General features: G+C 33.5%; 1 protein-coding gene across 1 annotated transcript in view; it reads right to left on the minus strand.

Moving 5' to 3' along the window:
* LOC110018159 (TOM1-like protein 2) overlaps positions 1–18,204 on the minus strand; it is a 35,885-nt gene that overhangs the window by 4,655 nt on the left and 13,026 nt on the right. The window contains exons 3-9 of the mRNA XM_020715370.1: positions 16,006–16,084; positions 15,054–15,152; positions 14,845–14,958; positions 6,318–6,466; positions 5,412–5,493; positions 4,050–4,135; positions 3,747–3,968 (exon numbers count right to left, since the gene is read on the minus strand). Coding sequence (XP_020571029.1) covers positions 3,747–3,968; positions 4,050–4,135; positions 5,412–5,493; positions 6,318–6,466; positions 14,845–14,958; positions 15,054–15,152; positions 16,006–16,084 — 831 coding nt within the window. The remainder of the gene's footprint in view (positions 1–3,746; positions 3,969–4,049; positions 4,136–5,411; positions 5,494–6,317; positions 6,467–14,844; positions 14,959–15,053; positions 15,153–16,005; positions 16,085–18,204) is intronic.

The raw sequence follows: 18,204 nt of genomic DNA on the forward strand, positions 1-18,204 counted from the left end.
GTATTTTGGTCCCCATTTTTAAGAATAAAAGGGATGCACAAGAGTGTGCAAATTATAGAGGAATTAAGTTGATGTGTCATATTTTAAAGTTATGGGAGAGGGTAATTGAACATAGTTTAAGACACATCACAAAGATTTCTCATAATCAATTTGGATTTATGCCGGGCAGGTCTACTATGGAAGCTATACATTAATTGAGAGTTTTGATGGAAAAGTTCAGAGATAATAAGGAGAATTTACATTTGACTTTTATTAATTTAGAAAAAGCTTACGATAAGGTTCCAAGAGATATCCTTTGGAGAGTTCTTGAGAAGAAAGATGTTGATATGACTTATATTACAATGATTATTATAGTAACACCAACACTTTACATGATGTTTTTATTACAATAATTATTGTGATTTAAATTTCAAAAATTAGTTGAAAAGGGGTTAATAATTAGAGATTGGTCCAAGACAACTGATAGAAAATTGCACTTAGTTGTAAATTGGTTGTGTGGTCAGGATAACGTCGGTTGACCATCATCATTATTTTGTCAGTCTCTTCAAAATCAAATGGTGGTACAAACTAGTACTTGGTTCAAGGCTTCTCTAACAAATCCAAGGCTTCAAGATAACTATATCCACATTTCAAGAAGGATTTTGAAAATTCAAAGCATGGAAATGGCTAGCTCCTCATCACTCTCTTTCAATTTGAATTTTTACTTTCTTTGCATTATAAATAAAATGTACTATTATTACAGATTAGCAATTGATTATTTTCTTGTAAGCAATCCTTCAGTGAAGCTTGCAACATAATCTTCCCTTGAAATTTGGTGAGTTTCAAGTAAATATTATTGTGTTATTTCCTATCCCTCCCAATTTTAACCTAAAACCTAACCTTAATCGCCACCTACATCTCCTCAACCCTAGAAACCATCCCACAAATCTCCAAGGCATCCACACACCCCCTTCAACCCTCTTCTCCATCCACACCAAAAAACTAAGCCTTCCCTTCTCGGTGGCTTGGAACTTTCACAACAAATCCAAGCCTCTTCTAGCTTCCCCTCAGTTCCAAGGCCCAAAATATATTAGAACACTCCATACCTCTCAGCCACCCCCGAAACAACCCATACCTGAGTCCATGGCCTCCTTAGAACTCCATAAAAATACGCATCCAAGTGAAGGCTTCCAGCACAAACCCCTGATCAGACCTAGTCATCATCACACACCCTTCCTAACGATTTTTAATATCATCACTAACCATCTTGAATTACAATAGTGACTTCTACATGTAAAATTCCTCCCACCACCAATCATTATTACTAAATATTTTCCAAAATAAGCTATAAGCCAGCGATGACTAAATTTCCCCCAAAGATTGAGTGGATGAGAGATGACTGATTGAATCAATTTTATTTATACTAATAATTATCATCATTGAAGCTAAATTTCGTAAAATATTGATCAGTTTTTGAGTTGAGTTGTGTTCATTCTAGATCAATATATGAAAATAGTTTACATCATTTGCTATGATCCAAAAATTTACAATGTTCACAACGTATTATAAAAGATGGAAGGATACAAAACAAACACTTAATGAGATGTCTCATTCAATATTATTAAGAATGTGGGGAGATGGTGTTAATTTTATCTCTCACTTTCAAACAACTTGACTTGGGATCTGCCACGTAAAGATTTACCACTGAGTTAAATCAAATGAGGATTACAACACAAAAAGCATCATAGAAATGAGAAATTTAAGTCACTGTGATGGAGTAAAAGAAAATTTTAAAACCTAAACAGTCTTTCTCTCGGAGATGTTTCCATCTAACTGACATGAGCTAACATTATCTGTCTTGGAGCATTATTCAAACCAGTGTTTGCTTATTTGGTACCAGACATTAATTGTTAAGGCATACAAGTACGAATATGGTGCTATTTGTTAAATGTAAAGGCATACAACAATATAGTCATGTTAGAACCATGCCAAAATAATATAAAACACGCATCAATTTGTATTTTTCAACCACCGTTCACCAATTACATTGTCCAAGGTGGCACTAATAGTTTAGGAGTAGCTGACTCAATCTTGGTTATTATGCAATTATGGGAGATACCTTGTAGCTAGTTTGTTAATAGATCAAGCCAAGTAATCTCTAAATGGTCAAAGATTATGTTTTAAAATTCAAATAAAGCATGTAAAAATCACAAATCACCTATTAAACTTAAGTATATTCACAAATCACAAGCCACTTTTAAATTCAACTTCTTTTTTTTAATGTAAACAAGGAATACATAAATTAAAACCCAAATGAAAAATGGATGAATATGTCTAAGAAAAACAAAAAAAAATTTAGAACCATACAAATTAGCCAACAATTGTAATTTAATTCCCACAAATAGAAATTTAATCGCGTCAAATTGAAACAAAATCAAAAGCATTAGCAAGCTAATAATAAATTATGTAGACATAATAAGAACAAGAAATAAAAGTACAGAAAAAAAAAATAGACCTCATATCGATACAAAGAGATCCCCAAAATCCATTGGTTACAATTACACCACTTCGAGGAATTTTGCATTCAATGCACACATTAGATGCAAAATTAAAAAAGAAATAAATAATTATTCAGACAACATTGTTCCATTAATTTCTTAGAGCATTAATTTATAATCCACTTAGCTGACATGAATCGCATAAGCAACTTAAACAATGTTTAAATTAAATAAAGTAAAAAAGCCAAATTTAAAACTTTATACTTCTTATCCACAGTAAACAAAATAATATGAGCTATGCATCGTTAATTGAGTGACAACAATATAGGAGATGCACAACTGCAAGAAATGAAGGAGGTGAGTCTGGAAAACTATGAAAAAGGGTAGAACAAAAACGACACAAAATCTCTTCTACTATAAAATTTACAAGAAAATAAGTCCAAAAATTTCCTCCCAAAGAGCAGATAAAGCCAAACACAATTGCCTAAGATGGCACACAAATTCTCCCATAGAAAAGAGCAACTTCTTCAAGACCAACAACACTCACTGGAAATTCAAACAAACCACTTATCCTCTCCAACCGACAAAACAGCCATAATAACAAGTTAACCTAAACTGAAGCCAATTGAAATTTTATGTAAAACCATCTGAAATAAACTAAATCTTCGGGAGAAAAAAATTCTCTTAACTATCTTCACTAGCATGCCTTTAATTACAATGTTAACATATAAATCAAAAAATTCAACCAAGAAAAAGAAATTATATTAGCTGTGCTTGAATCATTGCTTGATGTGATGTTTTCAATGAGAATAAACATAAAAAATTTTCATTACTAAATGTATAACTTGGACATAAGAAAAAAGAAGTGTCAAACTTTAGTAAGAGGTCAATTATCATAGGTGTTGATCACTAAGCATTGATGATTATAGCATATTGTAGCAGTAAGCTACTTCTCAGTAGCCAGGCAAAAAATATTAGAAGATTTACATAAATACCACTCAATTCTTATGTATTGAATATCTAACACCTAAAGTTCAATTTTTTACATACATGCCACCTTCCCTTTGCATGAAAAGATGAATTTCACTTTTTAAAAGTTAAAACATGGTATTTTTTAATGTGATATGAAAGATTTGGATGGTATAAAAAAAAAATTAAAGTTTAGGTGTTAGATATGTAAATAAATAAGAATTCGGTGGTATGTATGTAAATGCCCCAAAAATATTTGTAGAAATTGCCATGCTTAACCCAAAAAAAAAGGTTAGTTACCTGCGTGACAACTGAGAAAACTCATCCTCCGCCTCATCATCCTCATGATTAAGATTAACAAGAGGTGCAACAGGAGAAACCGGAGCTCCAACAGGTGCAACGGGAGCTCCTCCTGTAGTATTATTCCTAATAGGAATCCCTCTGGCTATTTCATCATGACGCTGTAGTACTTTCTGCAGGTCATCATTTAGTGCAAGGGCCTGGAACAAAAGTCCTTCATCTCTGTTGAGTGATGAACAAAGCCGTCAAAAACTTACAGTTTCAACTGTAATATTTGTAAAAATTCTCAAGGACATCCGTTACCCAGTGTTATTAATAAGGAGCATGACTCGATCCTGATACGAACGACACTGCTCTACGAGATCAACAATAACTTCTTGCTTGACACTCTGCTATCGAAAGAATAGTTAGTGTTTTCGTACAATTCATATTAAAGTAAGAAATAGCAACAACTTCACAGAAAAGAAAAACATACAGTTTATTAGTGAAGTACAAAGCGCACCTACCCCTGAAGGCTATAACTTTTTTCAGTTAGTCTCAGTGTATAAAACAACAACAACAACAACAACAACAAAGCCTTAATCCCACTAGTCTCAGTGTATAAAAGTGCCAACTTAATTCAGGACTCTTTATATTGGGGTTGAAATAATCCTTTATATGAACTATTTCTACCCATATTAAAAGAGTTTGAAGACCTACACTTCTATAGACTCTAGGACTAAAATGACCGCTGCAAAGAGCCAGCACGGAGAATGGTTTTACATAATCTAAACATGCTTTGACATAGAGGTTCCTTGTACAATTTGAATCCATGACTCACACTAGGGACCAAACCAGCTATTGCACCAAAACATGTTCTCCAATATGATCCGAGCAAAATTAGCTTAGGCAGTAGATAAAACTAAAAAATTTCATCCAAAAATCAAAATATTTATTTTCTAGATTTTCATAACAATCACATTCGCAGGACACCAATTCAATTCGTACAACTATTCTTATTCATTTGTCATTTTTATGTATGATAATTGAGATTTAATGGATAATGTTCTGCTTCAATTTAATGCTTTAGCACATCATGCACTCAAAATCACAGCATTCCAAATGCTAGATACAGAAGGTATGATGCCACATCAAATTCACCAATCCTATGCTATTTTCTAAAGGCTTCACCCAAACGATTGTTCAGTTTCATTGGGGATATGGGTGAAATGGAGTCAAATTCGAGCAAGCCAACTAAAAATTAAGATGGAAAATGCAGATTTGGGTCAAAATAAGAGAAAAGATGTCTGAAATGTACTATTTTTCAATTACTAATTTCTCGCAAAAATAAGTATTTCCACTAAGCTTTAATCAAGCATCTTGTAGTTAGCACACAAGTGTCACTATCAATTATACAATGCAAAATATCCAACAGCAAATATTTTATCACCCTTAAGCATATCAAAAACACGAATGTAAAATCATTATATTTCATCCTGCAATATCAATATCACGTATCAAATTGAAATAGGCAGGAGATGCCTGTAGCACCCCAAGAGCACAAGAATATCTTAAGAGCAGGAATTAAGACTAGTCTAAATTTCAATGCAAAACAATTCTTGTGCACAATAATATTCACCAGAGTTCATCATTTTAAAACAATAATGCAGAAGAGCACGTATTAACCTCTGAACTTTGAAAATCCAATGCATTAAGGATCTCCGACAATACATCAGCTATGCCTCGCGCATTTTGAATCTCATCCAAACTAGAAAATAAAAAATAAAAAAATTTCAATGATGGTTGTTGATAGTGATCAAGTAAACATGGTGCTAAAAGCAAAAAGGTTTGAAACTCTATACTTCCAATGAAATAAGAACTGCTTAATAATGAAACACTTGGTAGGCATGCACAAAGTTTATTTTAATTTGTAATTGAAATATCATATACTCATAGAAAAATAAATGTCTGAATCGGAAAAAAGAAAAAACAGAGATGAAAGCATCCATGAGAGGTAGATAGCAACAAGTTCAACACATCTATGATCAAAATCTTAATTGCTGCACAAATAATGCAAAAAACAAGGAAAATGAAATACAAAGACTTTCATAACTACATCATAATTCACGCCGACAAAACAAAAATCATAACCGTTCCAAGATACATCACCCCTCAAACTTCAACAAGAGTCGATCAAATGTTACGAATGAGAAATCATAATGCTATTAAATGAAATAGTCCTACTTAGAAACTTCTCATTCACTTTAACAGGCTTAATCATGCCGGAAACCTACATGTTAATAAAGTAAACAAAATAATTAAAGGGGCATTTACATACATATCCCACCCAATTCCAATATGCATACATATATATAACATCTAAGCCTTTACTTTTTACATTTATACCAACCAAACTTTCATAACACAACAAAAATACAATCATTTAAACTTCTAAAAATTGAAATACACATTTTCATGCATAAGGCCGTATGTATGTAAAAACTGGAGTTTAGGTGTTCGTTATGTAAATACATAAAAATTGTGTTATGTATATGCCCCAAAAATGAAAACTGAATGCAGTATGGAGAGTACCTTAAGGCAGAAACATCAGATTGAAGAGAAGCCTGTAAGGCAGCATCATATGTTGCCTCAATCCGTTGATGCTCTATAGGATGTGTTTGCGGAGGTGTAAACAACGGGGCTGTGCTTTCTGTTCGTGGAGGAAATTCAAATCCAGCAGCCTATCACCAGCATAAAACATTGACAACAATATCTAATTGAAAAGAAAGATTAAAACACCCTAAATAGAAGAAATGCCTGCCGCAAATATGAATATGTAAAGCCTAATATAAATCACTAGATGCCAATGCAACCTTGAAAGGGGAGAAAATTTAAGATTAAAGAAATAACCTAGAAACAAAAGTATAGAGACAAGAGAGAAATAGGAAAAAGGCCATGCAGATGAATACACAACTCAAACCTAATCACCATAAACAGTATCCTCATTAGCCCTATCACAGCTATCTAGGATTAATTTTATAAAAACTCATTTTTCCATTCGGTGTTGCCTAAGGCCTTGTAGCCTGTTATTTGCAGATCATTCGAATACCTATTTTCCTTCCTACTCCATCGAAATTAATGTTATTAACCAATTTAATGGTGCGTTATCAACTATCTTCAATCATTCATCAATTTATGCTTCTAGTTTTTTCACACATTCATATAAACAATTTCATATTCACCATAATAAATTTGAATATCAATGACCTTTTTGCTGCCAAAACAACCAAACAGCATACCAAACCTAATTATAACTTTATAAAAATTACTCTTGAATTCAATGATATATCTTACCACTTATTACTCTCAAAGCATTTCTCTAATTTAACCACCAACCTTAACCTTAGAAGTTACATTCTCATCTAAATGAAAGCATCACTACTCTTTGATAAAATAGAATCAATATAGCTGAACCTATCATACCTAGGATCATTGTCTTTTTTAATAATATTAATAAATAATTCATAATATCACATCAACCTAAATTACTTTTCTCATTAGGACACAATGGAGAAAAAGGATTCCTGTAGCTGACCCCATTTAATGTGATAAAAGCTTATTGTTGTTGATGTTGTATACTCAAATACTTACTCAATTAACTATACGTACCATATCTTCAAAACATTTACTTCATTGTTCTAAATATAAAACAAATATCTGACTTGTTAAAACTGTCATTTACAACAAACATATATCCATGCACCTCAAATTGAATATTCTTTGGAAATATTTCCATAACCAATATAAGAAGACATGCAATCATTATTTATCCTTGATATATACTTAATATAATTGGTAATTTTTTCTTCCCTCCATACTTCAGTAAGTTTTTCTCTATGTCGGTCGTTTTAACTTTGGTTTTGAAAATATATAGGAAAATATGAAAATAGTTTTGATATGAATATGATTTTTGGAAGTAACATTTTGATTTAAAAATATGTGAGACCAAACGAGCCTCACATTTTGAATAGTTTGGGTGACAAAGCACGATACCACAAATAATACACTTATTCTGAAGAATAAATATATCATTTGTAGTAGGTTCAATCACCTAAACTAAAGAATTTGTGACATCCGTTTGATCTGCGAAATATTTTATATGAGGCCAACAAGTTCCCCTACCTAATATGAGGATTAGATAGAGTTTATTTTACCTGGGTTCCAATTTCCCTATAGAGGCAAGCCCCTATAATTAATTATATCTTAAATGATTGGGATCACTTAAGAAAACTCTCGATTAAGATCAGTGATTTGCCTTCAAGATTTCAAAGTTTAAATTTCCACGATTGGACATAGTAAAAACAAATGGGAGTGGCTCAAAATAGGAATAATTATCTTAAGGAATCCAAAGCAGCAAATAGTAGGGGATATCACGGATCCAGAGAGAACCCCGGTGACCTCCCACATATCCTATTGTTTGGTTTTATATCATTGAAGTGATATTATTTGATGTTTAATCTTGCAATTTATTTAGAATTCAGGACTTATATTCGCATGATATCTATATCTGATATATTCGCATGATATCTGATCGTGCAAATAGCCTAAAAAGATAGGAAGATTTACACTGTACCGTACGATAACCTCGGAATCCTAAAGTGTTAGGACTTATAATTACATAACCAGGGCTGTGCAAAAGCCTAAAGGTGATATGTGAGGGTTTACGTTGCGCTAGACAAATCACCTCGAACTCCTATGGGTTGTTGCTTAAACTAAGGAAAGTGATCGGTGTGAATGTGTTTTAGTGTTGTTAATCCATCTTGAAGTTACACTTCTGAACGTCCTTGTCGTGCTACCAACATTATTTGCTCCAAACTCTTCGGCGTAACACCCCCGGGTTTGTTATTAATCCTATATATAATCACTAAGTTTTCCTAAACTAAGGTATAATGTGTATCAAAATGACAGCATGCAGTATAAAAGAAAAGAACAGTATAATGTACAGTAAAGAGATAGAACATAATAGCATGCTAGGAGAAAAGTACAACAAACTAGGAAGACAATATATCATACTAGGAAAACAGTATAATATGCATGTTATAAAATAATGTAATGTAAATTAAACTTATATATTTGAGAGTTCTGCTGCTCCTTTAAGTCAACTAATATTCACTGTATAAGCAAAAGAAACATTGTCTGAAAAACTCGAGAAAATCGACAAATACTCGACACAACTAATATTCACTGTATAAGCAAAAGAAACATTGCTGAAAAACTCGAGAAAATCGACAAATATTCCCCGACGGAAAATTCGAGAAAATTGATGAATAACAATCCAAATAAAACTTTCAAAAACCTCGGGAAAATCCCGGAGAAAAGACCACGAGTCTTTGTCCAAAAATTTCAGGAAAAACATACGAAAAATCCGAAAAGAGGGGACTGCAAGCACTTGGGTCGAGGCTAGACTCAAATATATATTTGTACTCGAGAGTCGTCGAATGCTACTCGGTCACCTGGATGTATAAAGCCCGCCACTCCACTAGAAGGATATCCTACTGAACCTAACTTAGGAGGATACTCCTTAGCCGAGGATCGGTAATCAACAAGTTGACAACCCAAATGTAACATATTTTTGAAATTTAAGCTTTAGCATGCACATATATTTCAAGCATACAAAAGAAAAGTTGTATTTAATTTTGTAATGAAAATATTTTTTATAAATATTGTATCTGTTCTTATCAATTTTAAAATGTATATTTGTTCACAAGTCGATCACGTCATCGGGCCTAGGACTACCAACAACATAAAAAGATACGGGTCCCCCTCTAGTCTTATGTCGGTGAATGATACTTCATTATCAGTTCATCAAGTCCCAAAATTGAGTCCTGATGTTGTAGGATGAGATATCATTCTACTCTACCACTGGCGTGTCTTTATCATCATTGCCCTACGCCCCAAAATAAAACCGACCTACTTGCGACCTTGTTTGATGATTTCACATATGGTTTCATATATAGCAAAATATGTTATATATGAGCACTTATGTATCAGACATAAGCACAGAAAACCAAACCAAGAAACAAGAAAATAAAAGAATAAAAATGGGGATAAGAGAGAGGAGGCACTGATTCACCTAAAACATCGAAGAGACAGATGATGAATCAACCCTCAAAATTGTGGCAAAAAGACTTAGGAAAGAAGACCCAAGATCCTTGAATCAATCCTAAAGGATATCATTTTCTCACATTTCATAAATGAATCAACCCAAGAAAGGTATCCTTTCCAAATGACAATTTTATAAATTTCCAAACCCTTCATGAATTCAATTGATATCAAATTCATGATTTCTTGAAATAAAGCTATAAAAGCCTTTTATATGTCACAAAATAAGAGACTAATTAATAGAGGGGGGCACCTTCTAGCCTTCCAGAAAATCATGCTAATATCAAAAATCATTTAAATCCAACCTTCATTAAAAGCTTTTCATTTTGCATAAACATGAAATTATCCATATAGAACGATATAAAACCAGAGGCCACAGAGAGGGATGAAGAGATGACTATCAACCCAACTTATTCCACGAAGAGATCAGCAGGTGAGGCTCTCGGGTAAAGCAGAAAAGAGGGTAGGGGCTAACGGGTAAAGCCAGAAAGAGAGTAGAGGGTCACGGGTAGGGCCAGAAAACACACAACCAAGCTCCAACTAGCTCACGGGTAGGAGCCAGAACAAGCCAAATCAAACCCCATATAAGAAGCTCATAAGAAGCTCACGATGGCAAGGAGGAACCCAACACCACACAAACCCATGAGTAGGGGCAAAGAAGAAGGCCCCAAAAGCAGCATAGACCTACGGGTAAGGGCCAAGAAGAAAGTCCCAAAGGCAGCATAAAGAAACCACCATAAGTACTACCATTGCATTGTATTTGACATACATAAGAGAGTGAATGGACAAGCTATTATACACCACTATGAACGAACCCACCTTCATGACAATGCTCAAACTAAACAATCCCGCCTCGAGATAGGTATTGAAATTCATGAATTTTAGATTGACAACTTGATTATAAATAACATTACAAAGAGGAGCGCTATTTAGATATCTTCCACACACAAATTGACCCCAATTAAGAGGGGCAACCCAGACAATTACTTAGGCACAATGAACTCAACAAAAGAAATGTAATAGGGAGCTGCAAAAGCACAACCAAGTTCAAGTAGTAAGGATAAGGTGTCAATCCAGCATAGGTATACCCGAATCCAACAAAACAGCGAGACCAAAAATCTTGAACAAATACATTTGATTCCAGCAAAAAGAACAAGACCAAAATCCAGAACAGGTGCATTTGGGGAGTAAATAGCGCTATAATTAAAGCTGAGCTCCAACAGAGAATAACAAAGCAAAACTGAACATCAACAAAAAACAGGCACCCAAAACCGAGCCCCAGCAAGGGCCATAATCGAAATAGAACTCCTGCAGGAGGCAAAAAAACAAAACTGAGCTTCAGCTGAGAGCAACAAAACAAAATTGAACCTCAGCAGAGAGGTGGAACCCAAAACCGAGCCCCAGCAAATGGGGCGTACAAAACATATTCAGCCTAAGATTTCTCCCTAAAGAAACATGCACAACACTTCTTTCCCCCAAATTTTTTTTTTTTTTTACAATGAACTGATTCAGTAAAGAGAAAAGAAAAGCCAAATCTCTTAGCAGATAGACATAGAAAGAATAGAAGTATAGGAAAAGACTTGCATATGAAATTATTCAAAACATGCTTCCCTAAGCTACTAATCCAACTAGCATAAAAAAATAAATCCCAAATCATCCTCCACAGAGAAATTCAACGTTATGAGTCACTAGGCAAGACAAAATCAGAGCTTTATGCATGCATTCTTCCTTATTTTAACATCTCCAGCAACATCTTTCGAGCAAGGCAACAGAACAGAGGAGAAGAAGAAGAATACCTCTTTAGTGCAGATTTAAAGCAAAACACTAAAAATAAATTGAAGAAAACACCCCCACATAAATTCTTCCTGAAAGCCTCGCGCAAATAGCCCCCACGGTTTCTAGCTCCCGGCTCGACAAGCTCTAACTACAAGAGTATCGACCAACATAGAGGAAGAACTCCTTTCGAGCAGTAAAACAGAAAGAGATAGCCTTCCCAACAGTGAAGAAGAAAGAAAAAAAGTACCCAATTTCTCCAAAAAAAGCCTTCCTCTCTCAAAAGTCCTCTCCCTTCTCTCTCAGAATTTTTTAACAACCCCACACAAAAACTGAACTCAACTCTACTGGAAGCCAATATGCAGAGAAAAAGAAAAAGAGAATGTCATCTGTTGGCCGCCCAAGCCAATCAACCGAAAAGAGGAAAGGAAGAGTCACAATAAAGGGGGAGAGCGTATAGCCTCAAGTAGAAGGAGCGTCGGCCAGCCCGCTTCTTTCAATTGGAGAGCTGAACGACTGTCGTGCCACGTAAATTAGGGGAAGAGACGGGGAAGAAGATAGCAGCCGCGTGGATCCACCGTGGAAGCTAGGGCACAGGCAAGAGGGAGCGGGACGAGCCACGAGATCGAGTCCTAAGATGGCTCGAACGAAGGTTTAGACGTGCGGGTGAAAGGGTAAAACAGGGATTAGGGTTATAATTAGGTTATAATTAAGGAGTAAAATTTGTAAAAAAAGTATTTAATATTTTGAAAAATAAAATTTGATGTGTTTTACTCGTGCGTCAAAACATAACAAAAATTGATATCATTTTTGGGTAATCTTGACGTTCCGAACGCGCTGGCGCAGTCCGTTTCGCCGTCGGATGTTATTTTTCTGAATTCATCGATTTGCGTGCAAATTTTTTAGGTCGGAAATATGGCAATATGGGTGTCCTTTCCTACTAAAATTGGTGTCTCGGATGCCTTAGCGCAGTCCAATTTGTCATCGGAGGTCGTTTGGAGAAGTTTGCATTTTCACCCATCCTTTTGGCTCAATTGAAGTCATATCTCGTGCAATTTTGTGAATTTTGTGCATTTGGTGTGTGTATGTGACGATAAAGTCGTAAGGAGGTTTTCCTAGGACTTGAAGTCCTATTGGGAACTTCTCCCTGAGTCTCCACACAATAGCCCTTAACCGCTCGTCCATAAGACAATGGTTTTGAGACCATAAATATTAGACATCACAGGAAAATAGAAACTGTTTTGGAATTTCTAAGAAGACAGGTTTCAATGTTGGTATTCTAAGATAGTCAATAGGAAACTCCTAAAGCTAGATCCTAGGCTTTAGGAAGAAGAAGGAAAGACCTCACAAAAATGAGATCAACATTCCATCACATGTACCCTTAATGAATTCAACACGCCATTAGCAGATAGATTTCTTCCCTGATGCACTCCAAATCAGTTTTTGCGGCTCTCATGATATGCCTTCTCAAGATTAATAAAAAATCATATAAAGATTATTTATTTGTTCTCTATATTTTTAACTTAATTGCCTTAATACAAAAATTAATTTTAGAGTATTATCCTGACAAGAAGTAAATTGATTTTTCCAAAACAAACAAAACTTTTCTATGGTCATGTCACAATACTCTACTTGATCTCATCAATTTATGACTCAAAAGTAGATTTCTTACGTGGGTTTGGTTACAAATATGAAGAATATAGTGCAAAAGAAATGCAACGGTTTGATTTTTCTGGAGTTTGGTTTGAAGTTTGAAGTAAACAAATACAGCATATTTAGATAGGAGACTCAGTACAGAATGCCCATTTTTACGAATTTGAAATAGACTTCAAATCAAATGAATTTTAAATGCAAGAGCTTCTGGTCTGTTACCACTCCATCGCATGCAAGCATTAGTCCCAATCTCATTGTCCCCAACTTCGCACATGTTTAACACCCTGATATCCTGATCCCCCAATCTCACCTTTGCCACTGCTAACCCTGTTCAACATTGTGGTCCCCAACCTCATCGTTGATAGCCCCAAACCAACAAAATTGTCCTCACACATCCAAAATATTGCCAACCCCAAACTTGTCACCTCATATCCCACAAACCGTCACCATCCCGATTGTTCTTGTCTTTGTGAGACCACAGTCGCCTCCCAATGGTGATGTAATACATTTTAAGTCAACTAAACCAAAATATAATGATTTAGCGAATTCACTTTCAACTAGCCAAAAACTTATAAAGCAATCAAATTACACTATTTATTTTACAATGCATTTGAAATACACATTTATTTAAAATACATGCAATGTAACAAAAACTTAATAATTATCGAATTTTTAGAATCCTTCTTATTCAAATATCAATACCAAAATGCTTCCTCGTGAATCATTTAGCATCATCTTAGTCTTCAAGATTCCGCTTAAAAGATTAGTTAACCAAACCAATAATACTATTGAATCCCCCAAATCTCAATATGTATTTCATATGCACCTAAAATTTTTACCATTACGTTTCATTATAAATCACACTCGTTCTCTATTAGAAACCTCTTTATCATATCTCATTAGTTTATTCATAAAGCGCTCGAAAATAATTCCTTCATATCACCATGAGTGATCATAATCTCACAAACAAGCATTGCATTAAAGGCATAGCATCCTTCAAAAATAAATACCTTTTCCCCATACTCTAGCTAACTTTTCCTTCAATTATCCACCGAAAAAAGGCCCAATCTATTCAACTTTCTTACCCAGAAATTAAGGTAAGGCAGAAATACCATCCACTTTCTTACCAACAAAATGGGATTCCAGCACAAGCTTTCTAGTGGTACTTCATGCAAAAAATATTGCGTCTATTTTACACATTGCAAGACTACAATTATATGGGAAGAATCTGGAGCAAGAATTCATAGTGATTCAATAGTACTCAATGATTAATGGTAGGGGCATTTCCATACATGCCACCCAATTCCTACGTATTTACATATCTAACACCTAAACTTTACTTTTTACATTCATACTCAATCCTTCATATCACATCAAGAATGCCAGCATTTTAACTTTCAAAAGTGAAATACACCTTTTTTATGCATAGGTAAGGTGATCTGTATGTAAAAAATAAGATTAGGTGTTAGATATGCAAATTCCTAAATATTGAGTGTTATGCATGTAAATCTTCCTTCATTGTAAAGCATACCCTCAATTCGCCATATGCAGAATGGTACTGAGGATATCTCCCTCCAGCACCTCCAAATGCATCTTGCCATGCGTCTATGAGAACCAGTATCTTCTCTTTTACATTCAAGTCTGGCTGTATATATTGAAACGACCATTACAAAAGAATTGTCCAACAAAAAATAGAAAAAAATTACGATATAATTTAAAACTATCCGTACAAAAGAACACCTTTTTCTTCACAATTTTAACCATTTCATGTAAGATGTCTCGTTCAATAATTTGTCCAGGAATACTGTCCCCACAATTTTTGCTTAAAGTCTCTAACACCTGGATGCGCACAAGTAAAATAATCATTGTGACAAATGCAAGAAAATGCAAAATGCAGAAACCGATAACAAGTTCTACTTTTATGTGCCAGATTATTAGGTCTCAATCAAACAAAATTAAGGACAGTGGATGGCTAGATTTGCTTCAAGGTTTTGAGTGGTAATTGAGTGGGTTGGAAGGAGGAATATGAAAATATTAATGAGGAAAAAAACTATCATTTTTCCAATCATGATATGTGTGATATATTCCAAGATACAAATAAACCATGAAATTAACTTAGAAAAGAATAGCTCACATATTCTTACAAACGAGAATTTAGATTGATTCATAAAGAATAAATAATATTTACTCTATTCTAAAAAGAGATTTAAATTAAGTTATTCTTCAGAATTGGTAGCATGAAACTAAAAGAAAAAGACCCACCCGAGCCTTTTTTATTTTGAAAACAAAAATTCAATCTATAAACCAAATACATTATTCATCGCTGAGAGGAAAAAATTCCAGTTATACAAATAATTCAGGCGCCAATGTTTTAAAAATATGTAGGAAGCAATCCAGAAATGCTAGCTTTTGAAAATTTATACTAAATATCTTGAGCAATTAAGAAAAAGCTTCCACAAGGCTATAAGAAGCTAGTCGAGCTAAATTTAAAAGAAATAAAATGATAAAATCAACCAAAAGATCAACAAGAAGGAGCTTTACTTTCACATGCATATATCAATATATCAACGATGCAAGCAAAAATTTTAAATAGGTTACTACTACAAAACAAAAGGCCATAATAAATTACATCATAAATATTCAATAAAAGCATAATACACCATATTTTAACAAGCCTAAATCCCGTACTCACAAAAAGAGAAAGAAGTTGTATTTTTGGATTCTTGCTTCCCAACCGCTTCTTGAGCACCTTAAGAGCATCCTTTGCTTGTCTGCACATCAAGAAATAAAACTCACAAATATGAAAAGGTGTGCTATTGAATTTGCTGATAGAATGGCAAAGCTACAGTAAAAATAGATGATCCAAACAGCACTTTCTACAAAGAAAACTGATTGACACTGAGATATTAGCGAAAAAACCCCAATGAGGGCTGGCTTAAGAATCGCTTCCAGTTCATTGATTTAGATTGGTTGTGTTCTAATGTCATCAGGATCAAATATTTTGTTGTCTCTAGGCTCATTGGACACGATTTAGAAGATTTCAACTCGAATCAAAATGCCATAAACCATCAACTCTCCTCGATTATTATCCCTAGGAAAATATCACTGCAAGTGGCAGCCATCATAGGCTTAGAGATAATATCCACATTTATACTAGAATTTGTTGAACGTGAAGATGTTCTTGTCATTTGGCAGAATCTGTTGTTGAACTCATATTGAGAACTCAAAATTGGCTCAAAAGTTAAATCAATGATGTTTCTGACAAATAGTTGAAAAGTTTTATTACTGCATAAATTCATAATGAAAATCTTTCTAATTATCCTGATATTTATTTTATAAAAAAATATTGAAATAACTTCTCAAAATTAAAATATTATTTTGCAAAAACGATAACACCTAAAATTATAAAAAGGAGCCCAAAAGTTGTACAAAACTCAGCATTATCACAAATATAAATTAATGCAAAAATAAAAGGCAAAACCTAACACAAAATGATAGCAACATTTTTGACCCCATAAGCCTAGGTAACTCATATGTAGCTCATTAGTGGTTAGACATTGACAAGACTTGTGGTGTTATCTAATAGTTTACTAAGCGTTTTCTCTTCCGTAATTTAATTATCAAAGATCACGATGATGATGATGATTGAGTCTACTAAACTGTTTTTGGAGCGCTTACAATTTGAAGGCAATCTTAATATGTTTGATTCAGCATGTTCAAGGATGCGAAGTGAATATCCAAGGTCTAATAGTTTAGTGCACAAGTTTATTTGTACTTAAATGTAAATTGCTTGGCGAATATTTATCAAGATCTCAAGGATAATTAATGGAAACCTAAAATCAATTTGATTTTTTTGCTAAATTTGATTTAATCAGGCTTCTATAATCTTATAGATTCATCGATATTTTTGTAAATTTATTTGGATTTATTTGGCTATTTATTTAATCTATAAGTATGTATCATAAACTACAATAGTTACCGGTCATGTGATTAAGATAACAATATTAAGATGTTCATATGAGCTTATATTTCATAACTATATAATTAAATTTATTAATTACATGCTAATCATACTTAATTAAGTTAAATAAATAAAATCATATTATATTTTAAGACTTGTTTTATAGGTCTATAATTGCAATTTTGCCTAAACATTGTAGTTTATTAGCACTTTATATTTCTCTAAACAAGTTAAAAATTTCTAAAGCTCATTTAATATATTTAAAATTTTATAAAAATTTTCTATTAATTAGTATCAATGAAGAAAATAAGTATGACTAAAAGAATTTTGACCTAGTTCCTGTTCAATGGATTCATGGAATTGTTTACATATGACTTCATATATTATATGATATAATTTTTATTAAAATAAATTTAACATAATTTTTAAGAAAATAGTTATTTTCTCCCAAACTATTTAAATTAGAGCACATTAGGTCCAACCTAGTTTGGCCATACTAAAGGTCTATTTGGGATAGCTTTGTCATCGCATCATGTTTCAGATCGTCACCACAATTACGTATGACTACTGCTTTCTTGCCCATTTCCAAAAATTTATGTTGCGGTAAACTAATCTTTTATAACCAAATCTACTAAAATGAAATACCTATAAAAAAGTTGTCAGACCTTTCCAAAAAAAATTTACAAACTCAAAATCAGCCTTCAAAAAATTTGTTTTTCTCGCAGCAACATTACAAAATCTTTTGTAAAAGCTGCAACGACCTCAAACAAACCCAAAGACTTCAGTTCAACCTGAAAATGCCTGATAACAATTTTTTTAAGAAGTTGGGATGTCTTTTGAAGTTGATTTTTGAAAATTTTGATAATACTTTGTTGTGGAGTTTTTTTGGCTATATATATATATATATATATATATATATATATATATATA

This window comes from Phalaenopsis equestris, unplaced genomic scaffold (assembly GCF_001263595.1).
Source record: "Phalaenopsis equestris unplaced genomic scaffold, ASM126359v1 Scaffold000003, whole genome shotgun sequence".
NCBI lineage: Eukaryota > Viridiplantae > Streptophyta > Magnoliopsida > Asparagales > Orchidaceae > Phalaenopsis > Phalaenopsis equestris.